Source organism: Dipodomys spectabilis, unplaced genomic scaffold (assembly GCF_019054845.1).
Source record: "Dipodomys spectabilis isolate Male_0828 unplaced genomic scaffold, ASM1905484v1 ptg000671l, whole genome shotgun sequence".
NCBI classification, from domain to species: domain Eukaryota; kingdom Metazoa; phylum Chordata; class Mammalia; order Rodentia; family Heteromyidae; genus Dipodomys; species Dipodomys spectabilis.
The window spans coordinates 201444-223914 of record NW_024871348.1 but is presented as its reverse complement, the minus strand read 5'-3'; the positions used below and the strand labels follow the sequence as shown (position 1 = coordinate 223914).

The 22471-nt window shown below is 53.8% G+C and overlaps 2 protein-coding genes across 2 annotated transcripts; one reads left to right on the top strand and one right to left on the bottom strand.

The window, feature by feature from the left end:
* The first annotated feature begins 1419 nt into the window (after positions 1-1419).
* Positions 1420-12225, top strand: Atp6v1e1 (ATPase H+ transporting V1 subunit E1). The gene is made up of 9 exons (XM_042672144.1): positions 1420-1549; positions 4887-4952; positions 6150-6259; positions 6944-7010; positions 9258-9347; positions 9770-9838; positions 10359-10453; positions 11585-11672; positions 11773-12225. Exons 1-9 carry the CDS (start codon positions 1517-1519, stop codon positions 11833-11835), a joined length of 681 nt encoding a protein of 226 aa, XP_042528078.1. The 5' UTR covers positions 1420-1516; the 3' UTR covers positions 11836-12225.
* A 1128-nt stretch (positions 12226-13353) lies between these two features.
* On the bottom strand, positions 13354-20870 carry Slc25a18 (solute carrier family 25 member 18). Its single transcript, XM_042672143.1, has 10 exons — positions 20842-20870; positions 19010-19132; positions 18850-18905; positions 17663-17753; positions 16402-16520; positions 16268-16316; positions 14733-14846; positions 14355-14509; positions 13992-14067; positions 13354-13722 (listed from the first exon to the last, which is right to left on the bottom strand). The coding sequence occupies exons 1-10, from the start codon at positions 20859-20861 to the stop codon at positions 13581-13583; spliced, it is 945 nt and encodes a 314-aa protein (XP_042528077.1). The 5' UTR covers positions 20862-20870; the 3' UTR covers positions 13354-13580.
* Positions 20871-22471: the final 1601 nt, after the last annotated feature.

Below are 22471 nucleotides of genomic sequence, written 5' to 3'. Positions count from 1 at the left end.
TTTCTCTACAACTGTGCTAAGTGGTTTCCTGGTTTCATTCTTGTACGTCCAAGAACACTAGCAGAGAGCACTGGACACTACAGCTGAACAATTTGGCTGGGCAAAACTCAGCTGTGCTATCTTTGAACCACAGTCCTCAAATCTTAACCGCCAGGAAGAAAAGTCTAAGATCTATTATCTCCAGTAAGCCAGCACAAAAAGGTGGGCGGGAGGCACGGCTCGGGTGGTAGAGTGCCAGAGATAAGCAAACAAGCCCTAGTAAATTCAAAAATCCCGAGTTCAAGCCTCATGCTACCAGCAAAGAGCTAAAAGTAAAAGGGATCTGATCATCTATTGATAATATAAAAGGGATCTGATCATCTATTGATAATACAAAAGGGATCTGATCATCTATTGATAATATAATAGGGATCTGATCACCTATTGATAATAGCACAGGACACTGCTCCGCGGTGGAACATTTGCTTAGAAAGTTGGAGAAGTGGAAGTGGTGCTGTGGCTTAAGCAGTAGAGCGCTAGCCTTGGGCTGAAGAGCACAGGGACAGTGCCCAGGCCCAGAGTTCAAGCCCCATGACCGACTAAAAAAAAAAAAAGTTGGAGAAGCGAGGGGGAGAGGAGACTTCTCAACACAGACAGCAGTGTGAACCAGGCAAACGCGTGCCAGCAAGTTCCAAGCACCAGTCGCAGATCCCACGCGAAGCACGAGGCCGAGGCCCGGCGGGGCAGCGCGGGCTGGGGCGCTGCGCACGGGGCCGACCCAGGCGGGGAGCGCGGGCTGGGGCGGGCAGCGCGGGCTGGGGCGCTCCGCATGGGGCCGACCCAGGCGGGGAGCGCGGGCTGGGGCGCTGCGCACGGGGCCGACCCAGGCGGGGAGCGCGGGCTGGGGCGGGCAGCGCGGGCTGGGGCGGGGAGCGCGGGCTGGGGCGGGGAGCGCGGGCTGGGGCGCTGCGCACGGGGCCGACCCAGGCGGGGAGCGCGGGCTGGGGCGCTGCGCACGGGGCCGACCCAGGCGGGCAGCGCGGGCTGGGGCGCTGCGCACGGGGCCGACCCAGGCGGGCAGCGATGGCAGCTCCGGCCGAGGCCACACTCGAGGCCGCGGCGCTGGGGGAAGGCGCCCGACGCCTCGGCGCCGGCCCGCCCCGGGCCCGCTTCCTGGGAGCGGAAGTTCCTCTCTCTCTAACCCTGGCTTGTGGACGAACCCCCTGACCGGTGCAGAGCGCGGCGCGCGCACCGACCCCGAGACGAGCCCAGAAGCCGGCCCGGGCGCCCGCGGGCGCGGCGCATGCGCCCTGCAGGAAGGGAGGAGGCGGGCTAAGGCACGGCGAGGGCGGGACTTCCGGGGCCCTTTCATTGGCTGGGGAGACTCGGGCTTCCCGGTCACCTGCCAGGAGCCGGAAGTCGGAGGTATAATAAAGGAAGGGGAGCCGGAAGCTGCGCCGGGTTTGCGTCTCCCGCCCGCCCGGCCTTCGGTCTTGAATCCGGTCGTCCGCCCGCCCGTCCTCGCCTCGCTTCCGCCATGGCCCTCAGCGATGCTGACGTGCAGAAGCAGGTGAGCGCCGGGGCTGGCGCCGCCGTGGGGCCGGGCCGAGCGCGGGCCTGGGGCACCCCGCATCCCGCACCCCGCGGGCCCCGCACCCCGCACCCCCCGGCCTGGGGCAGCCCGCACCCCGCGGGCCCCGCACCCCGCATCCCCCGGCCTGGGGCAGCCCGCATCCCGCACCCCGCGGGCCCCGCACCCCGCACCCCCCGGCCTGGGGCAGCCCGCATCCCGCGGGCCCCGCACCCCGCACCCCCCGGCCTGGGGCAGCCCGCATCCCGCATCCCGCGGGCCCCGCACCCCGCACCCCCCGGCCTGGGGCAGCCCGCATCCCGCATCCCGCGGGCCCCGCACCCCGCACCCCCCGGCCTGGGGCAGCCCGCATCCCGCACCCCGCGGGCCCCGCACCCCGCACCCCCCGGCCTGGGGCAGCCCGCATCCCGCACCCCGCGGGCCCCGCACCCCGCACCCCCCGGCCTGGGGCAGCCCGCATCCCGCACCCCCCGGCCTGGGCAGCCCGCATCCCGCACCCCGCACCCCCCGGCCTGGGCAGCCCGCATCCCGCACCCCGCGGGCCCCGCACCCCGCACCCCCCGGCCTGGGGCAGCCCGCATCCCGCACTCCCCGGCCTGGGCAGCCCGCATCCCGCACCCCGCGGGCCCCGCACCCCGCAACCCCCGGCCTGGGGCGGCCCCGCACCCCGCGGCCTGGGGCGGCCCGCACCCCGCACGTCCGCGTGAGCCCGTCCACAGCCCCGACTGCGGGGAGCCCCGGGGCCAGCGGCGCTGGGCGGGCAGCACGGAGCCGAGCGCAGTGCCGACCCCCAGCCTCGGGGGACCGCCGGCCCCGGCTCGCAGCCTCCCGGGCCCAGGCTGGCCTCGGACCGCAGGCCTCGGCTCGCAGTCTCCTGAGGAGCCGGGGTGACAGGCTCTTTTAAGGCACGGGACTGGGAGGGGACGCGGTGGCGGATAGACAGATAGCTAGACAAAAAGTGTCTTCGGTTGGCTTTGCCACTGCACCTCCGGCAGCCAGGGCCTTGCATTTAGTAACTCGCCCGCCTGTGCTTCTTCCATAAAAAGAAAGGCTGCAGGTTTTAGTATCTGCATAGTTTAGGGAACTAAGTCCTCTTTTTTTTTTTTTTTTTTTAAACCAAGTACTGGGAAAATTCTGACTAACGGACACTCACTGGTTTATGAGTCGAAGATGAGTAGGATAATGTCCTTTTTTTCCTTCTGTGTTTCCATCTATACGTCTTCATGCTATTCTCAACTGAATATGTACTGAGCAGTAAGGTCTTTCTTTTTTCTCTTCTTGGGCTGAGCTAAAGTCTGCCCAGGAAGGTCTGTAAGACTCCTCTCCAATTGACCACCACAAAGCAAGGAGTAGTGGGAAAACACCAGCTTTGAACAAAAAAAGTTCAAGAACAGACCCTGATTTTAAGCCCCAGGATCAACGTACATAACACACACACACACACAGGTTAAGAAGTAGTACAGCGGCTCACAACAATAATCCTAGCTGCTCAGTAGGCTGAGTTCTGAGGGTCTCGGTTCAAAGCCAGCCCAGGCAGGAAAGTCTGTGAGATTCTTCAATTAACTGTCAGAAAAAATGGAATTGAGGGCTGGTAAGGTGGCTCCGTGGTAGAGCGCTTGCCTTGCATGCCTGAGGCCCTGGGTTCGATTCCTCAGCACCACATAAGCAGAAAAAGCCAGAAGTGGTGCTGTGGCTCAAGTGGTAGAGCACTAGCCTTGAGCTGAAGAGCTGAGGGACAGAGCCCAGGCCCAGAGTTCAGGCCTCACAACAGGGGTGAGAGAGGGAAGTAGTACTACATTTTTTTTTTTCTATTTTGGTCCCCAGCTACATTTACCAGGCAAGTGCTTTGCCACTGAACTACTTCCCAGCCCTACAATAGGTTTTGGTGGTACTCAGATTGGCCTCCAAGCCTAGACCTTGCTGGGTGGTTCTTTAGTGTTTGAAGCATGCCTTCAGTCTAGCATTTTGCTAGTTAATTGGAAGTAGAATCTGATGGACTTTTCTGCTAGGGCTGGCTTTGAGGCTGGACCACATGACTTTTGCTGCCTCAGTAGTGAGTATTACAAGTGAGAGCCTTAATATTTTCAGCCTTAAGAGTGTTAAGCACATACTACCTCCTTAATACTTCGATTCCTTGGGATTTTTTCCCTTGCATTAAATATGTGAGTACTGTTTTTATGGTGCTGGCCTGCAAACCCAGGGTTTCACACGTGACAGGCAAGCTCTCTACAATCATTTGGCTGTTGGGGATGGTCATTTACTGTACTAAACTTTCAGCTGGGCGTGGTGGTGGTATACACCTGTCATTGCTGCTGTCTAGGAGGATTGCAGTTAGAAGGACGCTGACTAGAGCAGAAATTACACCCCTGCTCAAAAACAAACTAAAAACAAGTGACCAGAGGCATGGCTGTAATGGCAGAGCACCTGGGTAATTATGAGCCCCTGAATTCAATCCCCACAAAATAAATAAATAAAAGAAATAAGACCCAAAGGGCACATAGCTCACTAGGCAAGCTTAAGCCGCCGGATTTAATCCCCAGTATTGCAACCCCCTAAAATTTGAAAGAATCTGACTTCAAAACAATTACTCTGTTAGCCAAAAGAAGTAAGGTATGTTTTGAAGGTCTGGTTTTTCTGCTTTGGGGGCAGAGTTCCTGTACTTAAGGGGTTGATCTCTTGGAACTCTTGTTGACTGTAAATAGGCCTCTCTGACCTGACCTGCCTTAATGAGAGAGTGCCTTCTGCCCCAGGCCAGGCTGATCCAGTTAAATCTGGTAGCTGAGGTTCCAGCACAGGCCATGGGGAAGGATAATACAGGTTTGAGTCAGCGTTCACAGGTCTTGTGGTCTTGTAGCATTTAGAAACACCAGTTCTGATTACTGTATTTAGAATAGCTCTTTTTACCCCCTTCTCCTTGTGCTAGAAAAGGAATTCTGGACCTCTCAAACAAGCTCCGTACCACTGAGCTACACTCCCTCCCCTACTTAAACCACTTCAAAAATCGCACACAGGCCAGGCACTGGTGGCCCAGGCCTGTAATCCTAGTACTCAAGAGGCTGAGATCTGAGAAAGATCATTCAAAGCCAGTCCCGAGCAGGAAATTCTGTGAGTTTCTTCATTTCAATTAGCCACCAAAAAGCCAAAAGTGGAGCTGTGGCTCCAAGTGGTAGAGTGCTAAGCCCTGAGAGAAAAAGCTTAGGGATAGCACCTACAAGCCCCCACAACTGACAATTAAAAGTTTAAAAAGTAGTGAATCAGGAAAGTTAGACATCATAGTTCCAAATAAGAATTCAAATATTGCTCTTTTTCCTAACAGATTAAGCACATGATGGCTTTTATTGAACAAGAAGCCAATGAGAAAGCAGAAGAAATCGATGCAAAGGTGAGATCCGTTTTCTGGTTTTAAGTTACGAACTTTCATACCATCGAGCTTTGTAGAGCATTAACAACAACTACATTTATTTCCCATAGGAGAGGGCTAGAGGCTTGCCTAGCATACATGAAGCCCTGGATTCGAATCCTCAGTACTACATAAACAGAAAAAGCCAGAAGTGGCGCTGTGGCTCAAGTGGTAGAGTGCTAGCCTTGAGCACAGAGAGGATCAAGGACAGGAGCTAGGTCCTGAGTTCATGCCCAAGGACTGGCAATAATAACAGAAATAAGCTCTAAGGCATTTATAAATTATAAAAGACTGTTAACAGTTGTTAAATTCATGGCAAATACAACTCCATCTTACAAGATAGTATTCTCAGACTGAGTTTTTAGTAACAGACTTCACAGGTAGTAGCTCAAATTTTGTGGGTTTTTTTTTTTTTTTTTTTTCATTAGTCCACTAGTAAGAAAAAAGTGCAGTGCATGCCTGTAATCTGGGCACTCAGGAGGGCTGTGGCAGAACGTTAGCCGAGGCTAGCAAGACTGTCTCAAAAATGAAAGAATGGATGATCCAGGGAGCATCACAATGAGTTAAGAACAGCGGTTCTGTCATACTTTAAATGGTATGGAGACTAAACTTGGGCGCGCACACACACACACACACACACACACACACACACACACACACACACACACACACACACACACACACACACACACACTGAATTGGAGAGCTTACATTCTGACCAATGACTGGGCAGGTGACGCAGGCCCGTCACAACAAACCCTGGGAAAAGCACAGTGGCTGGTGTAGTGGTGCAGCCACGTAGAGCAACACAGGTCGGATGAGGACTATAACCCAGAGGGACCCTCGCCCAAACGCAAGCAGTGCCAGAAGGGCGTAGGCGGTGGAGTGCCTGCCCGGTGAGCACAAAGCTCTACGCTCAAACCCAATAAACGAAGGGCTGCTACAATGGTCCTTGGTCACAACCCGAGTTTCCCGATTCATGGCTGAGAGTAACAGTCGCTAGTCTTTTTCATCTGAATAAACGAGAGATCATCTTTGAAAACCTGGCATCACAATACATTTTCTGGTTTAGAAACGGGATGAGTGCGCGTAGGCAAGGATCTCAGTCAGCAGGTGCTTAAAATGAAAAGCACTGGCATCTCTCGTAGAGGACTAATGCTAATTCATTTTGTGCTGTAGGCCGAAGAAGAATTCAACATTGAGAAAGGGCGTCTCGTGCAGACCCAGAGACTGAAGATTATGGAGTACTATGAGAAGAAAGAAAAGCAGATCGAGCAGCAAAAGAAAATGTAACCTTCATTAAGCTAACGAGGGTTTCAAAAGCCAAATGAAGTGTAGGACCTGGGTGTAACCCAGCAGCAAAGCACTTGCTAGCAGGCACACAGTCCCATCCCCGGCATCCACTGCCCCCGAAAGAAAAGGTTAATGGATAAGAGACAGACAGCTTTGGAGTGCAGGTCTTAACTGGGCCACCGACTGCTTAACCTGTCCTTAGGCAAGTTGTTTAGCTTTCTTTCCCCGTTGTCCTTGTGACCATATTGTGGAAAGACTAAATGTCTGTGGAAACCCAGACCCAATCTTGACCACTCCCAAGTCTCTCCGTTTGAAAATAACTTGGGCCTGGGAAGGTGGCTCAGCGGTAGAGTGCTCACCACGCACGCATGAAGCCCTGGGTTCAACTCCTCAGCACCACAGACACAGAGAAAGCCGGAAGTGATGCTGTGGCTCAAGTGGCAGAGCGCTAGCCTTGAACAAAAGAAGCTCAGGGACAGCGCCCCGGCCCTGAGTTCAAGCCCCAGAACTAACCAAAAAAAAATATGTTGGGAGGAACCACCAAGGTTAACTCAGTGGTGCTCTCTTGACCAATAGACGGGTATTTAGGAGCTCTTCATGGCACATGCATAGGAAGCTGTTGTCTCTCTACAGCTTTTGTATTGTATGCCACCCTGACAATGCTTCCATACCTTTTGCAGTCAGATGTCCAATTTGATGAATCAAGCAAGGCTGAAGGTCCTCCGAGCTAGAGACGACCTCATCACTGTGAGTTACCAAGAAGGGCTTCTACTTTGGTGCAGTGTGCACTCACCTGCCCTCACAGGCAATCCTTGGTTAAGACTCAAGGGTTGGGTTTTTACATGGGGTCTCACCAATGACTTCTGCCCCCGCCTTCCTAGTGCCAGCGTTAGAGGTATGCGCACAGGGCTGGACGGATCATACTCGAGAGGGGAAACTTTTAAGCTGTGTGCCTGGGGAAAGTATTTGCAGTAGAAGAGCTCACGGAGCAGCCAGCTAACTATTACTGACTCCACATTTCCTCTTTTGTCTGTCGATTAAGGCACTTGGTGTGCAGGACTAAATAAGAGGGTTGAATGGGCTGGGAACGGGGATGCACATATGTCATTGCAGCAGTTTGGAGAGAGGCAGGAGGATTGCAAGTCCAAGCTGGCCAAGGCTCTGTGTTAAGACACTGACTCACACCAAACAAGCAGGATTGAACAAGGGAACACAGTTAAATTAACTGGTGGAGCCCGTTCCCTGACCAACTTCCTCCAGTGCTAACCCTTCCCCATCCTTTCCACGATAGGTCAGGTACTTTTTTGTGTGTATGATACTAGGATTTGAACTTAGGGATTTGAGCTTCCTAGGCCAGAGCTCTACCACTTACGTAGCACCACTGCTTCTAGCCTTTTGCTAGTTAATTGGAGTTAAGTACCTTTCCCAGGCTGACTCAGAATCATGATTCTCAGACCTTAGCCTCGTGAATAGCTAGGATTCTAAATATGAGCCATCAGGGGCTGGGAAGGTGGCTCCGTGGTAGAGCGCTTGCCTTGCATGCATGAGGCCCTGGGTTTGATTGCTCAGCACCACATAAGCAGGAAAAGCCGGAAGTGGCGCTGTGGCTCAAGTGTAGAGCGCTAGCCTTGAGCTGAAGAGCTGAGGGACAGCGCCCAGGCCCAGAATTCAGGCCCCAGGATGGGCAAAATAAATAAGGGGCTGGGAAGATGGCTCAGTGGTAGAGTGCTTGCCTTGCATGCATGAGGCCCTGGGTTCAGTTCCTCAGCACCACACAAGCAGAAAAAGCCAGAAGTAGGGCTGAGGCTCAAGTGGTAGAGCACTAGTAGAAAGCTGAAGAGCTGAGGGACAGCGCCTAGGCCCAGAGTTCAGGCCCCACAACTGACCAAGAAAAAAAAAATTGAATGAATAATAAATAAGAGCCATCAGTGCTCACTGTATTTTTTTTTTGGGTCCAGTCATGGGCCTGAACTCTGGGCCTGGGCGCTGTCCCTCAGCTCTTCAGCTCAAGGCTAGCGCTCTACCACTTGAGCCACAGCGCCACTTCGGGCTTTTTTCTTTTTGCTTATGTGGTGCTGAGGAATCGAACCCAGGGCCTCATGCATGCAAAGCAAGTGCTCTACCACTGAGCCACCTTCCCAGCCCCTCACTGTATTTTCATCTATGTGTATTTTATTTCTTCTGCTCTTTCTTTGAGAGGGCTTGCCCTTCGTCTGGGCACTGTCCATGAGCTTTTTCGCTCAGAGCTAGTACTCTACCACATTGAGCCACAGCACCATTTCTGGTTTTCTGGTGGTGAACTGGAGATGAGTCTCACAGACTTTCCTGCCTGGGTTGGCTTTGAATGTTGATCCTCACAGCTCGGCTTCCTAAGTAGCCTAAGCATGAGCCACTGGTGCTGGGCTCTATTTAGGTATTTTTCTGTAGGGCTTGAACTCAGGGCCTGGGTGCAGTCCGCCCCTTACCTTTCTGCTCTAGGCTAGAGCACTCGTACTGGAGCCATACCTCCACTTCTGACTTTTTGCTGGGTAACTATAGAGAGTCTCCTACAGATTTGTCTGCTTGGACTGGCTTCAGACTTTCATCTTCAGATCTCAGCCGCCTCAGATGTAAGCGGCATGGCTTAGAGAAGAATTCTTTCAGACTTTTATGCCCAGGTTAGTTATCAACCAAGATCCCGTGAATTTCAGCCTCCTGAGTAGAGCTAGACTCAGAAGCAAGCCTGGGTAGCAGCCTGCATTTTAAGACTGTATTGTTTTTCCTGTGTGTCACTTACATGGTTTTCTGCACTGGTGGACACCTGAGCTAGTCTTCCACTAGACTGAACTTTCCAGAAGAAGGATGATGCTTCCTTATTATATCATTGTACGGGTACCGCATCTGCTTTGTTAGGTGTCCTGGGATGTGTTGAATGAAAACCTGCCGACGGGATTTGAGGTGGATGGTGGTCATGAGCAGTGTTTTAGGTGATGCTCTTCTTTTCCACTTCTTTAGGATCTGCTGAATGAGGCAAAACAGAGACTCAGCAAGGTGGTGAAGGATACAAACAGATACCAAGTGCTGCTGGATGGGCTGGTCTTACAGGTGCGCCCCAGTGCCAGCTCGCTCCAGCCCCCAGCCGCGGGTTTCCATGTGCTGGTCAGGACTGTGAGGTCTGGTTGGCTCACTCTTCCAGGCTTACTACTCTTACACGACCTTACAACCTACGGGCCAAATCTGCTTCCAATTTCCCCAAGCTGAATTCTGAATGGTTCCCCCGGCAGTCATTTACGCCTGGACGCCAGCCTCTGTCCTACTTACGTCCATCCTCAGCCTTGCCCGGGCGCTGGGCCTGGTCGTGTGCTGTATTACTTCTGGATCTTCTCTCCGTCTGTTCGTCCTGTCCTGTCTTTGCAAAGTCGAGCAGCAGTGCTTTCCCCTGATAGGCGGGAGGACAGCATTGTGCTGCGGGTTTATTGAGTGAGTGGTGTGCGTTTTCCGCTCATGAGTCCGCTCGATTCCCCCAGGGCCTGTACCAGCTGTTGGAGCCCCGGATGTTTGTGCGCTGCAGGAAGCAAGACTTCCCTCTGGTCAAGGTACGCACTTGACATTCTGGAAATACCAGTGAAACTACTTGATACAATCAGTCATTTTTTAAAAACTATTACATACTGTTTATGCACCTAACAGAATAAAAACAGAAAGGCAACAACTCAGCCTTTGTGGGAATCCGAGGCGTCTCACGCACGGTGCTAACTTCAGTGAAGCCTGTCATGTCTCTGGTTGAGACAGGGGCTGACCAGTCATAGCCTGAGTGCTGGGATGATAGGTGTGTGCGCAGTCTTGGCTGGGAAGAACATAAGACCCTGTAGGAAAAATAGTCAGACTGGGGATGTGGGCCTGGCAGGCACAGGAGCCTGCGTTCCAACCCTGCGTGTCCAAGGGTGCCTCGGACTCCCCCCCCCCCCCCCCCCAAAGGGAGAGTGACCTCCCCACTCCCTCTGCCTCCGGGTGGCAGTTTTGCCAGTGGAGAGCTGTTCTTGTTTGTGTGCTTTGTTGGCTTGCTTGCCGTACCTGCTTCCAAATCTGTTAAAAAGATTCCACTGCTTTTCCCAGGCTGCAGTGCAGAAAGCAATTCCGATGTATAAGATTGCCACCAAAAAAGACGCTGATGTCCAGATTGATCAGGAGGCCTACCTGCCTGAGGACATGTAAGGACTTCCTGCTGTCGCACCTCTTCTGTCTCAGGGGATGGCTGGCCTTCTGGCCTCTTTTCTTTTTGTCAGTTGTGGGACTTGAACTCTGGGTATAGGCCCTGTCCCTCAGCTCTTCAGCTCAAGGTGAGTGCTCTACCACATGAGCCCCAGCGCCACTTCCAGTTTTCTGGTGGTTCATTGGAGATAAGAGTCTCATGAACTTTCCTGTCTGGGCTGGCTTTGAACTGCGATCCTCAGATCTCAGCCTCCTGAGTAGCTAGGATGACAGATGTGAGACACTGGTGCAAGCCATCAGCCCCCCGGTGCCTTTTTCGTGTAGGTGTGCATGCACTCCAGTACTGGGGCTTGAACTCGGGGCCCAGACACTGTCCCTTGGCTCTTTTTTCTGCTCAAGGTTAGCGTTTTACCACTTGACCACAGCTCTATCTAACGGCTCTTTGCTGGTTAATTGGGAGATAAGAGTCTCACAGACTTTTCTGACTCAACTGGCTTTGAACTACAGTCCTCAGATCTCAGCATCCTGAATTGCCAGGGTTAGGCCTCTTTTGTGTGTGTGTGTGTGTGTGCCAGTACTGGGACTTCAGCACGGTCCCTGAGCTTTTTTGCTCAAGTCTGACACTCTGCCACTTGAGCTACAGCTCTACTTCTGGCTTTTTGCTGCTTACTTGGAGATAAGTCACACAGACTCACCTGCCTGGGCTGGCTTCAAGCCAGGATTCTCAGATCTTAGCTCTCTAAGTAGCTAGATTACAGGGTTGAGCCACCAGCATCTAGCTGGTTTTTGTTGGTTTTAATGTATGGTTTTGTCTGTGGCATAGTTCAAACCCAGGGCCTCATGCATGCAAGGCAAACACTCTACCACTGAGGTACTTTCTCAGCCCCATGGGGTTCCTTTTAGGGAACCCCACGCATCTCCCCAATCCTTGCGATGTGGAAGGAAGCCACCAGAAATAGGTTAGGGGCTGTGACAGGTCTGATGCCCACAAGCAGTCGTTTGGTGTCAGTGTGACACTGTAACTACCTTTGAATTGACTGGTGTGTGCACACAGCCCAAAGCAGCCTTCCTTGGAGGGAGTAAAAGGTGAATTGCCGATCTAAAAGCAGCTATTCTTGCATTCTCTGCAGAGCTGGTGGAGTTGAGATCTACAGTGGGGACCGCAAGATAAAGGTGTCCAACACCCTGGAAAGCCGGCTGGACCTCATAGCCCAGCAGGTGAGCGGGCCTCCGCCAGCGCCCTCTGCAGGCGGCGTGCGGTTCTCGTTCCCCCTCCCCCCCAGCGACCATGCCTATTTATGAAAATTGTTTTTCGCAGATGATGCCAGAAGTGCGGGGAGCCTTGTTTGGTGCCAATGCCAACAGGAAGTTTTTGGACTAAGCCTCTGGGAGGTGCAAGCCGCTCACAGCTCCACTTCTCCTCAGTAGCTTCCAGTCCCCTTCTGTAGAACAGCGGCAGGAGGCTGACCGGGCGGGGCCTCCACTCCCAGCTCCTCTCCCGTATCCTAGCTCTCCGTGGCTTCGCAGCAGGGAGGTGGAATCCGAGGGTGCCCCGTGGACGTCCCTTGAGTCCCCTGCTGTCCTGCTGTTCCTGTGTCTCCTGTAGGCATGACCCGCATGTCCCACTCCACCCCCTGCTCTGGTGTAACATGCATGCAGAATGCACATCACCCAGCAGTTCTAGAAGCTTCACTTTTCCTCATCTGTAAGTGTGACTTAAAACCTACGCCACCCAAATTCTTTATTTATTAAAACAAAAACTTTATGTGTATTTATTTGTTTTTTGCTTTTGCCAGTCCTGGGGCTTTGAACTCAGGGCCAGGGCACTGTCCTGAGCTGCTTTTTGCTCAAGGCTACCACTCTACCACTTGGGCCACGGCGCCATTTCCAGCTTTTTCTCTGTGTGTTACTGAGGAGTTGAACCCAGGGCTTCATGCATGCTCTACCACTAAGCCACATTCCCAGCCCCACTTGTAGTTTCTTAAGAGTTTGTGGTTTTGAGTAAAGTTCTGCTGTCTCAGCCTCCTCAGGAGAGATTGGCAGGCTGCTCCCTTGAACCAGGAGTTGGGGTCCAACCTGGGATTACAGACCCTAGCTTTAAAAGAACAACTTTCAAACACCTAATTTGATGATTCCTAGCTGCTGGCCCGTGAAGCCACTATTTACCTTACTTGTCCCCCGGCCATCCATCGCCCAAGTTAACTTCGGGACTGTGAACCTGCGCTCGCCACACCTCCCATCCTTTGAAGACGGAATGGAACCCGGGGGCCTCACACAGGGAGCATCCCTCTACCACCGAGCCCCACCCTCGTTCCTGGCTGAGTTAGACACTTATGCTAGACTAACTCTCACAAGCCTCCCTCCATTCCTGGTCAAATGACAGCTGAGAGCCACGCAAAGCCTTACAGGTGCTGTGTGGCACAGCTGGGGAGAAAAACATTCTCTCGTCAGACCCACGTCTCCTGGGAGGTGGGAACAGATGTAGCAGCAGCCCGTGGAACAAGATTTTCTTAGGACTGACAGACCCTGTCTGTGTGACGTTATTTCCTCTGAAATAACGTGGGGGAAGGAACTGCCTGTGTGGAGAACTGTCAGCTCCTGGAGGTGTTGCAGACAGGAGCCAGAAGCAAGACTCCAAGCCCAGCGTGAAAGCGCCGCCGCGCCCCTCAATTACACAGGGAGGCCTTACCCATTCAGGGATGCCACGGGAAGGGCCTGGGCCCACACTGCAGGAGAGCCGGTCTGACTTGGCTGTTGATCTGGGTGGAGGAGGCTCCTAGCTCAGCCACGCTCTGGCCCTGGTCCCGTTTGCTCCACATCAATGCTAACACTCACAGTAAGGTTTTTAATTCAACATAAAACAACAATTAACCCTCACACCAACTCAGGGATACTGAACCTGGGTGTGAATTGGGAATGTTAACTGAAAAAAAAAAAAAAATAGCCCTTCTGTCTTTACAGCCAAAAACAAGGATTATTCTTGTTAGAAACAAGTGGTTAGGGGATTCTGGGCATCTCTAGCAGCCTCCCGCTAAAGGAAATTCAGATTTCATGAAGAAGGGGCTGTAGGCTCCGCTGCTGCGTCTGTAACTGAGGTAGTACTACAGGGCAGGACCGGCACTAGGTCTACTCAAGGTACTTTAAGACATGCTCTCCAATCCCGACAAAGTAGACCCCCTGGGCGATGCCGAAGAGAGGCGCTATGACCAGGGCCCTGCAGCCCGCTCCCTTCATGAAGGCCCAGGGTCCCTCCTGAGTCCAGAGTTTCCTGTGGAGAAGGAGAGCCTTGTATGAGCTGTGGATTCTTTGTCCTGACAGGTGGGCTCGGGGCTTGCTGTGTAGGCTGGAGACACAGGTGCGTTAGCATGCAGGCTGAGGCAACAGGAGGGGGTGGTAGGAGGGAGCCAGGCCTCTCCGGTTCTACGTGTAGTCTGGCCGCACTACAGAGGCTCGAGTGGCTCCACCCTTGGGGTGGAAACATGGTGGAGAGACGAAAGGGAAAAGTGGGTTTCAACGCGATCTCAGGTTCCATCTTACCTGGCACAGTCCATGACCCCGTTGTAGGTCTCCTCACCCACCCCTTTCTTGAGGGTCTGGATTCGAGTTTTCAGAACTAGATTGGAAAGTTGAGACAAGTAATGAACATCTCGCGCTCGACACAGTGGTCCGATCCCTTTAGAGGATACAGTGCGTGATCTCACCCACCTTCCTCCACGGCCATATCACCCTGGGGCACCTGGGCTGCAAAGGGTCCCCGTGGGAGCGGGGCCAGCTGTGGCCCCATGAGGATTCACCTCCCACCTCGGCCTCAAGTTCTAAAAGGTCAGCCGTCATGGGAAGCCAAAGCAATTGGTGAGGGGGACCCCTACTTTCCAGGAAGAAGCAATTGGGGGGGCATACCGTCCAGGGGGGTGACCGCGGCAGCCGCCACGGACCCTGCCACACAGCCCGACAGGAAGGAGTGAGCGAACGACGCCTTTCCTGTGTGCTCATGGACCCCGAGGTGGTTGAGGTTGGCGAACAGGGGGAAGTACAGGATGGAAAAGGGGATGTCCCTACGGGCGAAGGAGAAGAGCTGCGTGACTACGCCTGCTTCCTCCACCCCAGGTCACAGCCCCCTGTGGTGGTGGAGGTACAGGTGCCTCCTGGGCCCTGACCCCCCCCCCCCCCCCCCCGCAGGCTGGGAGGAAGGGGTGGGCAATCCCGCCGGGCCCCTCCTATGCAAGCCCAGCCGGCCTCAGGGCTGCAGTGTCCCACGTCAGGAAGAGGGCGGCTCACCTGAGGAGAGTGGCACCCAGGCCCTTGTAGAGACCAGACAGGCCCTCTGTGCGAAGCAGCTCCTGGGCAATGAGCCTGGCGGACGGGCGTCTGGAGGTGGACGGCATGCCGGCGCTGTGGGCAGAGTCCAGCGGGTGGGCTGCTGGGAGGGAAAGCAAAGGCCAGCTTCCATCTCCACCACGCCCCGCCAGGTTGCTGCCCCCTCCCCGAAGGGTGTTAGGTGCCCACTGCTAGCGCCGGAATCACGCCGGCACAGTGAAGATGGTCCCCGTGTCAGAGCTTTGGGTCCCAGCAACGCTTTCCAGGCCCAATCCATGTCTCGCTGTGTCACAGCACAACCCAGTCCCTAAGGACCTCAGGACTAGTTTTGATCGTTTGCCCATTTCTAAACCATCTCTGAGATAGTTTCAACCTGTAAGCTCTTCAGGACAAAGAAATGAACCTCTCTGGTCTTCCGGGGGCCCTTAGAGTGGCATCCACTCTAAGATTAGGCTGAACATCTCCTTCATGCCCTTCTTCATTTTATAAAGCTTGACTTTTATTTTATTTTATTTCTGCCGGTCATGGGGCCTGAACTCTGAGCCTGGGCGCTGTCCCACAGCTCTTCAGCTCAAGGATAGTGCTCTACCACTTGAGCCACAGCACCACTTCCAGCTTTTTCTGCTTATGTGGTGCTGAGGAGTCGAACCCAGGGCCTCATGTATGCCAGGCAAGCACTCTACCACTGAGCCACTTTCCCAGCCCCTGTCAACCCATTTTAGATGCGTATGCAGAGCCTATTATCTGGGCACGGTAGCAAAGGAGGGCCTTGAATCCCAGGTCAGCTTAAGCTATATTGGTGAGACTGTCTCCAACACACACATTTTGGTGAGGGTAGGGGTGGGAACACCGGGGCTTGAACTCGGGGTATTGTGCTGGCTAGGCAGTTAATCTACCACTTGAGCCCCAGGCCCCTAGAGGAATGCTAGGAATTGTCAGCCAGGTTCAAAGGCTAGCTTGGTAAAGCATCTGTCTCTGTCTTTGCAGACACACTGGGGGCGATTCTAGAGCCTGACCTCTTATTCTTCCTGGGGTTCCCCTTGCTTCAGGCTGATCTAATCCGGTCTGGAGCCTGACTGAATTCTTGCACAGCTGGACTGCCCAGTCCTAAACAGAGGCTATACTGGGCATATTGGTTGGGGGGGGGGCGGCAGGGAGGAGGGGATTGAGGGGCGGCTGGCTCCTTCCACTGGGAAGGAGGCCTACCCTTGCTTTTCTGCATCTTCAGGACTCGGGATTTAGGAAAGGGCACGAAAAACTGGAGCGGTTTTCTTCCTTCTTATGCCTTTCTGTGTGTTAAAAGCTAGCTGCCGTGACATACGAATACAGCCCTATTCCGACTCCCACCCTGGAGCAGGGGACAGACCCAGGCCCCTCATGCTCCTCCACAGAGCCACTTGCCCAGTTCCTATCCTTAAAATCTTTAGGGATCCCAGTCCAAGTATCAAGGAGGTGCGACGGAAGTATTGGGGTGCCCGGTTTCTGCATGAGAGTACTGGAAGGGATGAGCTGTTGGATAAAGGCTTCCGTTGGCTTGGACAGGAGCTAGACAGAGCACAGGAGGGCGGTGGACGCGACCTGTTCTGACGCCAGCCTCCCCAGGCTGAAGATAAGACGGGGCACACCTTACCCAGGCGCCCAGCATCCTGCAGCTGGATCTTCAGCATTTCCATGGGGCAGGTAACCACCACCTGGCACATTCCAGCCCCACAGCCGGCCAGCATCTCCATCTTCAGGTTCCGCTGTGTCCTGTGGCACCAGGGATCAGTCCTTTCTTTAGTCCCAGGCTAGATAGACCTGTCCCTGTACCCTGACCTGTCACCACGGGGTCTTACCCACCCAGCCTGGGTAAAGAACCCAATCCTCAGGCTCAGTCTCCTGAGACTAAATTGAAAGATGCTGTCAGACTCCTGACCTCCTAAATACTGTCCCTAGGGCAGTGGGAAGACAGAGAACCCAAGGAGGCTTGGACTCTGACTGTGTGAAGAGTCACGGCTACTCGATGCTATGTGTGTATATTCAGATATTCTGTACTGTTTCTGTGCTGGTACTGGGGACTGAACTTGGGCCTTGCACTCGTGCTTAGCTTTCTTGCTCAGGGCCACTCTAACCAGGCTTACAGTTCTTTTTTTTTATTTAATTTCGGCAATTCTGGGGCTTGAACACAGGGCCCAGACGCTATTTCCGAGCTTTGTTTGCTCAACGCTAGCGCTCTATCACTTTGAGCCACAGAGCCACGGCTGGTTTTCTGGTGGTCAATTGAAGATCAGCCTCACAGACTTTCCTGGGTGGGTTGGCTTCGAACTGCAATCCTTAGATCTCAGCCTCCTGAGTAGCTAGAATTATAGGTGTGAGCCACCACCACCCAAGTTCCTGATTTTTATGTCTCAGATTTGTCTGCTCTGGCTGGCTTTGAACTTTGATCCTCAGATCTCAGCCTCCTGTGTAGCCTGGACCTGATGCTCGTGAATATAGCATCTACCTGTCTTTCCCACATCCTGCAACATTCTGTCACTTCTGTTCTGTCAGAACACATGCTGGCAATCAGCCGTGTGTATGTGTGTGTGTATGTGTGTGCGCGCGTGTGTGGTGTGTGTGTGTACACTTCTGACAGGTAAACTGAGTCACATTTGCAATCCTCTCCCCCCAAAATGACACAGAGTGAAGGATTTTTTTTTTTTTTTGCCCGTTGTGGGGCCTGAATTCTGGGCCTGGACACTGTCCCTCAGCTTTTCAGCTCAAGGTTTGAGCCACAGTGCCACTTAATGCTTATGTGGTGCTGAGGAATCGAATCCAGGGCCTCATGCATGCCAGGCAAGCGTTCTACCACTGAGCCACCTTCCCAGCCCCACAGTGAAGGATTTTTGACCCTCGTCCCCACCAAGCTGTACCTGTCTTCCATGAGCAGCTGCCGGAAGAAGTCATTAGCTGCTAGCTTGATGGCCTTCTCTGGAGTGACCAAGGTAAGGTTCACTGCAGCACCTGCGGTGAGGCATGAAAATGTGAGTCCTTTCGGCACAGGCCGGGCAGGCTCTGGAGTGAAGGACACACAGCACTTAGTTTAGGCACAGTACAAGGCCACCCCAGGGAGTCCAGCAGAGCTCCTTAGGCTATTTTTCTTGGGGGGAGGCTGATCCTGAGGCTTGAACTCGGGTCCCAGGCACTGTCCCTGAGCTTTATTATGCTCACCGTTAGCACTCTACCACTTGAGCCACAGTGCCACTACCAGCTTTTTCTGTGTATGTGGTACTGAGGAATCAAAGGCAGGATTTCATGCATGCTAGGCGAGCGCTCTACCACTGAGCCACCTTCCCAGCCTATTTTCTTTCTTTCTTTCTTTTTGTTGGTCATGGGGCTTGAACTCTAGGCCTGGGCGCTGTCCCTCAGCTCTTCAGCTCAAGGCGAGCGCTCTACCACTTGAGCCACAGTGCCACTTCCGGTTTTCTAGTGGCTTATTTGGACATAAAGAGTCTCATGGACTTTCCTGCCCGGGCTGGCTTTGACTGTGATCCTCAGATCTCAGCCTCCTGAGTAGCTAGGATGACAGGCGTGAGCCACCGGCGCCCAGTCCATTTTCTTTTTTTTAACGCTCATTCTCTGTGGAACCATGTGCAGGAACCAAGCACTCTTGTCCTGGTGGTACATGCAGCTCCCCACCGTGAGTCCCAGAGACAGGGCCTGCTGGTTTCATGTTCCCTGCACCCTGGGCGGCTGGGTAGTGTGCGCAGGTTTCCAATATGTTTCTCAGGTGGTGGAACAGCTCTTAGCACGAAGCACAAGCCGAGACCCGATGGCGGCCGGGGACGCCGCAGGGGGCCAGCGATCTCCTGGGGTCATGTTGGGGAATTGCTCACAGCCCTGTCCACCCTTTGTCTAGTTAGCTGGAGAGACACTGGGATGAGACAGGGCTCCCTGGCTTTCCATGTGTCACAAGTGCGCACTGATGTGAAGGGGCTGGAAAGGCCAGGCGATGCAGGGGAACCGTGTGGTCCTGCAGCCCTCCGGCAATATGCTACACGCCCACATCCTGCAGCCCACCCACGCCCGCCGTCCGCACCGGCCCAGGCCCGCAGCCCACCTCGGTACATGCCCAGGAAACCCTCCATGCGGGCCGTCTTCACCAGGCAGTCTACCCTGGAAAGAGACCAGACAGGCAAGTTCGGGATCACCGGGGCGTTGCCCGCCAGCCTCTCCCGTGCTCTCGATGCAGACCACATCCCCAGCCCCGCAATACCTACATTCCTCTGTACACATCCTTGCCGTGCTGGTTCTGTAGTCGGGTCTTGGCCAAGTCAATGGGGAACACGCAGGTCACTCCCACGAGCCCTGCTACACCTCCATTGATGAGTTTGGCGGTGATACTAGGCCGTGGGAAGGAGAGAGGCAGTGAGTGGGAGAGGGGGGTTGGACACAGCTGGGAATGGGTAGAAGGGCAGAAGAAGCAGCTGCTGGCCCCGTGGCCTGCTGGGAGCTGCTGTGACACGCCCTTCCAGTGCTGTCCGTCACCGGGATCTGGGAGCCCACAATGCCTCCCTCCCACCTTGTGACCTGACTCCACAGGGGATTCTGGGAAGGAGACCCCTGAAGGGCCCCCGCGGGCTTCAGCTCTGCCCCAGGGCCTTTCCTCCGGTCACCCTTGCAACCATGCGTAGAGAAGTTTTCAAACGAACCAACAAGCTCAGGCAGAAGCTGGAGCTGTGCTGTCTCCTTGAGCAAGTTACCTTCCTTTTCCCCAGTGTAAAACCTGCCTATGGTGTTGGTGAGGGTCCTAAGAACTAAGGCCTGGGGCCAGTAAGAGCCATTGTTAGAAGAGCACATAACTGGCAGGCGGCTCACACCTGCCACCCCAGCTACTCAGAAGGCTGAGATCTCAGGATCAGGGTCTGAAGCCAGCCCAGGCAGGAAAGTCTCTGAGACGTCTTCGTTTTTGTCACTTGTGGGGCTTGGACAGAGGGCACTATCCCCGAGCTCTTCAGCTCAAGTCCAGCACCCTACTACTTTGAACCACAGCACCACTCCTGGTTTTCCGGTAGTTAACTGAAGAAGAGAGTCTCACAAGAGACTTTTCAGCCCAGGCTGGCCTCAAACCCTGGCCCTGGGATCTCAGTCTCCTAAGTAGCTAGGATTACAGGCTTGAGTACCAGCACTCAGCCCATAAGACTTTTATCTCCAATTAACCACCAGAAAGCCAGAACTGGAGCTATGGCTCAAGTTTTTCTCTAGCCTTGCCAAAAAAAAAAAAAAAAGAAATAAAAAAGCTCTCAGAGATAGTACCCGGTCTCCCATAAAGTATTTGAGAAGTCAGGTACCAATCAGTGGCTCACGCCTGTAATCCTAGCTACTTAGGAGGTGAGATCTGAAGGTTGCAGTTCAAAGCCAGCCTAGGCAACAAAGTCCATGAGCCTCGGTATCTCCAATAAACTACTCAGAAAAGGCCAGAAGAAGGGGCACTGTGGCTCAAGTGGTAGAGCGCTTTCCTTGAGCACAAAGAGGATCAGGGACAGTGCCCAGGTCCCGAGTTCAAGCTCCAAGATTGGTTAAAAAAAAAAGCTAGAGAAATAAAGACACAGAAAATAAAAGCTTTGCTGGGCACCAGTGGCTCACGCGTCATCCTAGCTGCTCAGGAGGCTGAGATCTAAGGATCGAGGTTCAAAGCCAGCCCAGGCAAGAAACTCCATGAGACTCTTATCTCCAATGAACCACCAGAAAACCGGAAGTGGCGCTGGGGCTCATGTGGTAGAGCGCTAGTCTTGAGCTGAAGAGCTGGGCAACAGCACCCAGGCCCAGAGTTCAAACCCCATATCCGACCAACAAAAGGAAAAGCCTTCTCAGACCCCGTGGGGGGTAGTAAAAATGATCTTATCTTACAGGCAAAAGGCAAATGAGTGAAATATCTGGGTGGTAGATTTCCTCACAAATGAATCTAATTAGGTGACGTCTTAACTTTTGCTAAGAACACAAATGCTGCCAACTCCACAGACTAGTCAGCTAAGTTGGGGGAGGGCGGGGCTCTCCTCCCAGCATCCATCTTCTCCCCACCCAGGCCTGGCGTTTCCCTGGGCTAGCGTACCTCAGATCCTGGCTGGACATTCTGGAGGGGCGGAGTCACCGGGCCCTCGGGCACCGGCTGCTGGCTGGGTCCAGAGGAGCAAGTCGTGCGTTTCCTTTGCTTCAGCTTGCTCTGGGACGTCCCCTTCCTAGACAGACCTTTGGGAGCTGGGAGGTGGGGGTGTCATATAAGAAAAAGGGCTTACACCTGTCATCCTAGCTACTCAGGAGGTCCGGGCAGGAAAGTCTATGAAACTTATCTCCAGTTGACCAGCAAAAAAACAGAAATGGAAGCTCAAAAGGCACAGCACCAGGAGGCCCTGAGTTCAAGTCCCACCACACAATAATAAAAGGAGAGGTGTAAATGCAAAGGCAGCCAGAAAAGTGATCTACCTAGGGCTTGCTGGAGCCTCTCTGGGCAGGGTTGAAGTCTCTGGTCAATTGGCCAACAATGGCTCCTGCCTGTAACCCTACTTACCTGGGGGACAAGATGGGAGAGGATTATACTTTGAGGCAAGCCCAAGACCTGATCTCAATAGCTGGTTGCAGTCCTGTTGGCTGAGGACCAAGGCTTGAAGCCAGCCAGATAAATCCAAATATCTCTAACCAGAAAAAAAAAAAAAATCCATCGGGCACCTGGTGGCTCACGCCTGTCATCCTAGCTACTCAGGAGGCTGAGATCTGAGGATCACAGTTCAAAGCCAGCCCAGGGCAGGTAAGTCCGTGAGACTCTTATCTCGAATAAACCACTCAGAAAACAAGAAGTAGGGGGCTGGGGGTTTAGCCCAACAGAAGGGTGCCCGCCTGGTGCGTGCAAGGCCCTGGGTTTGGTCCTCAGCCCTGGAAAACAAAAACAAAAACAAAAAACTGGAAGTGGCGCTGTGGCTCAAGTGGTAGAGCGCTCACCTTGAGCTGAAAAACACAGGGACAGCGCTCAGGTCCAGAGTTCAATCCCCACAACCAACAAAAATAAAAATAAAAAATCCGGAAGTGGAGATGTAGCTCAAGTGGTAGTACAATCTGGGCTGAAAAATCTTAAGTGCACGCACGCGTGCGCATTCACACACACACACACAAATGTAATAGTGGTAACCTACAATTCTGGCCACTCAAGCTGAGCTTGGAGGGATGGAAATCTCTCAAGACCAACCTCAGAAATTGACATCATCTACCACATAATCAGCAAGCAGTAGACCGGGGGCATGGATCACCTGCTAGAGCACCAGTCTAGCCAGTGTGAGGCACTCAGCTGACCAGTAGGTTGGGCCAGATACCTGACTACCAGGGGCAGCATGGGGCCCTGCCACCCCTCACCAGAGCCTGAATGCAGGGTCATCTCTGAGAAGTTCTGTGTGAAAGGCCCTCCGGTAACCTGACAGGGTGGGAGGGCCATGCAAGAGGCAGAATGAAGGTTAGCCGAAGGTTCTTGGTATGGAGACAGGGAGAAGGGCCGCTCAGCTGCCTCGGTTTTAGGCGTGTGCTCCACGCCTACCCTCAGCGTTCGGGAACAAGGCAGGTGCGTCAGGGTTGTGTTTTGGAGCCCGGCACAGATGGCTTTCTCAGGAGGCGATCTGTGTCGGGCAGCAGGTCAGGGTCACTGATTGGAAGAGAGACTGGCATTCCACTCTGCCTACCTTCCCACTCCAACGACG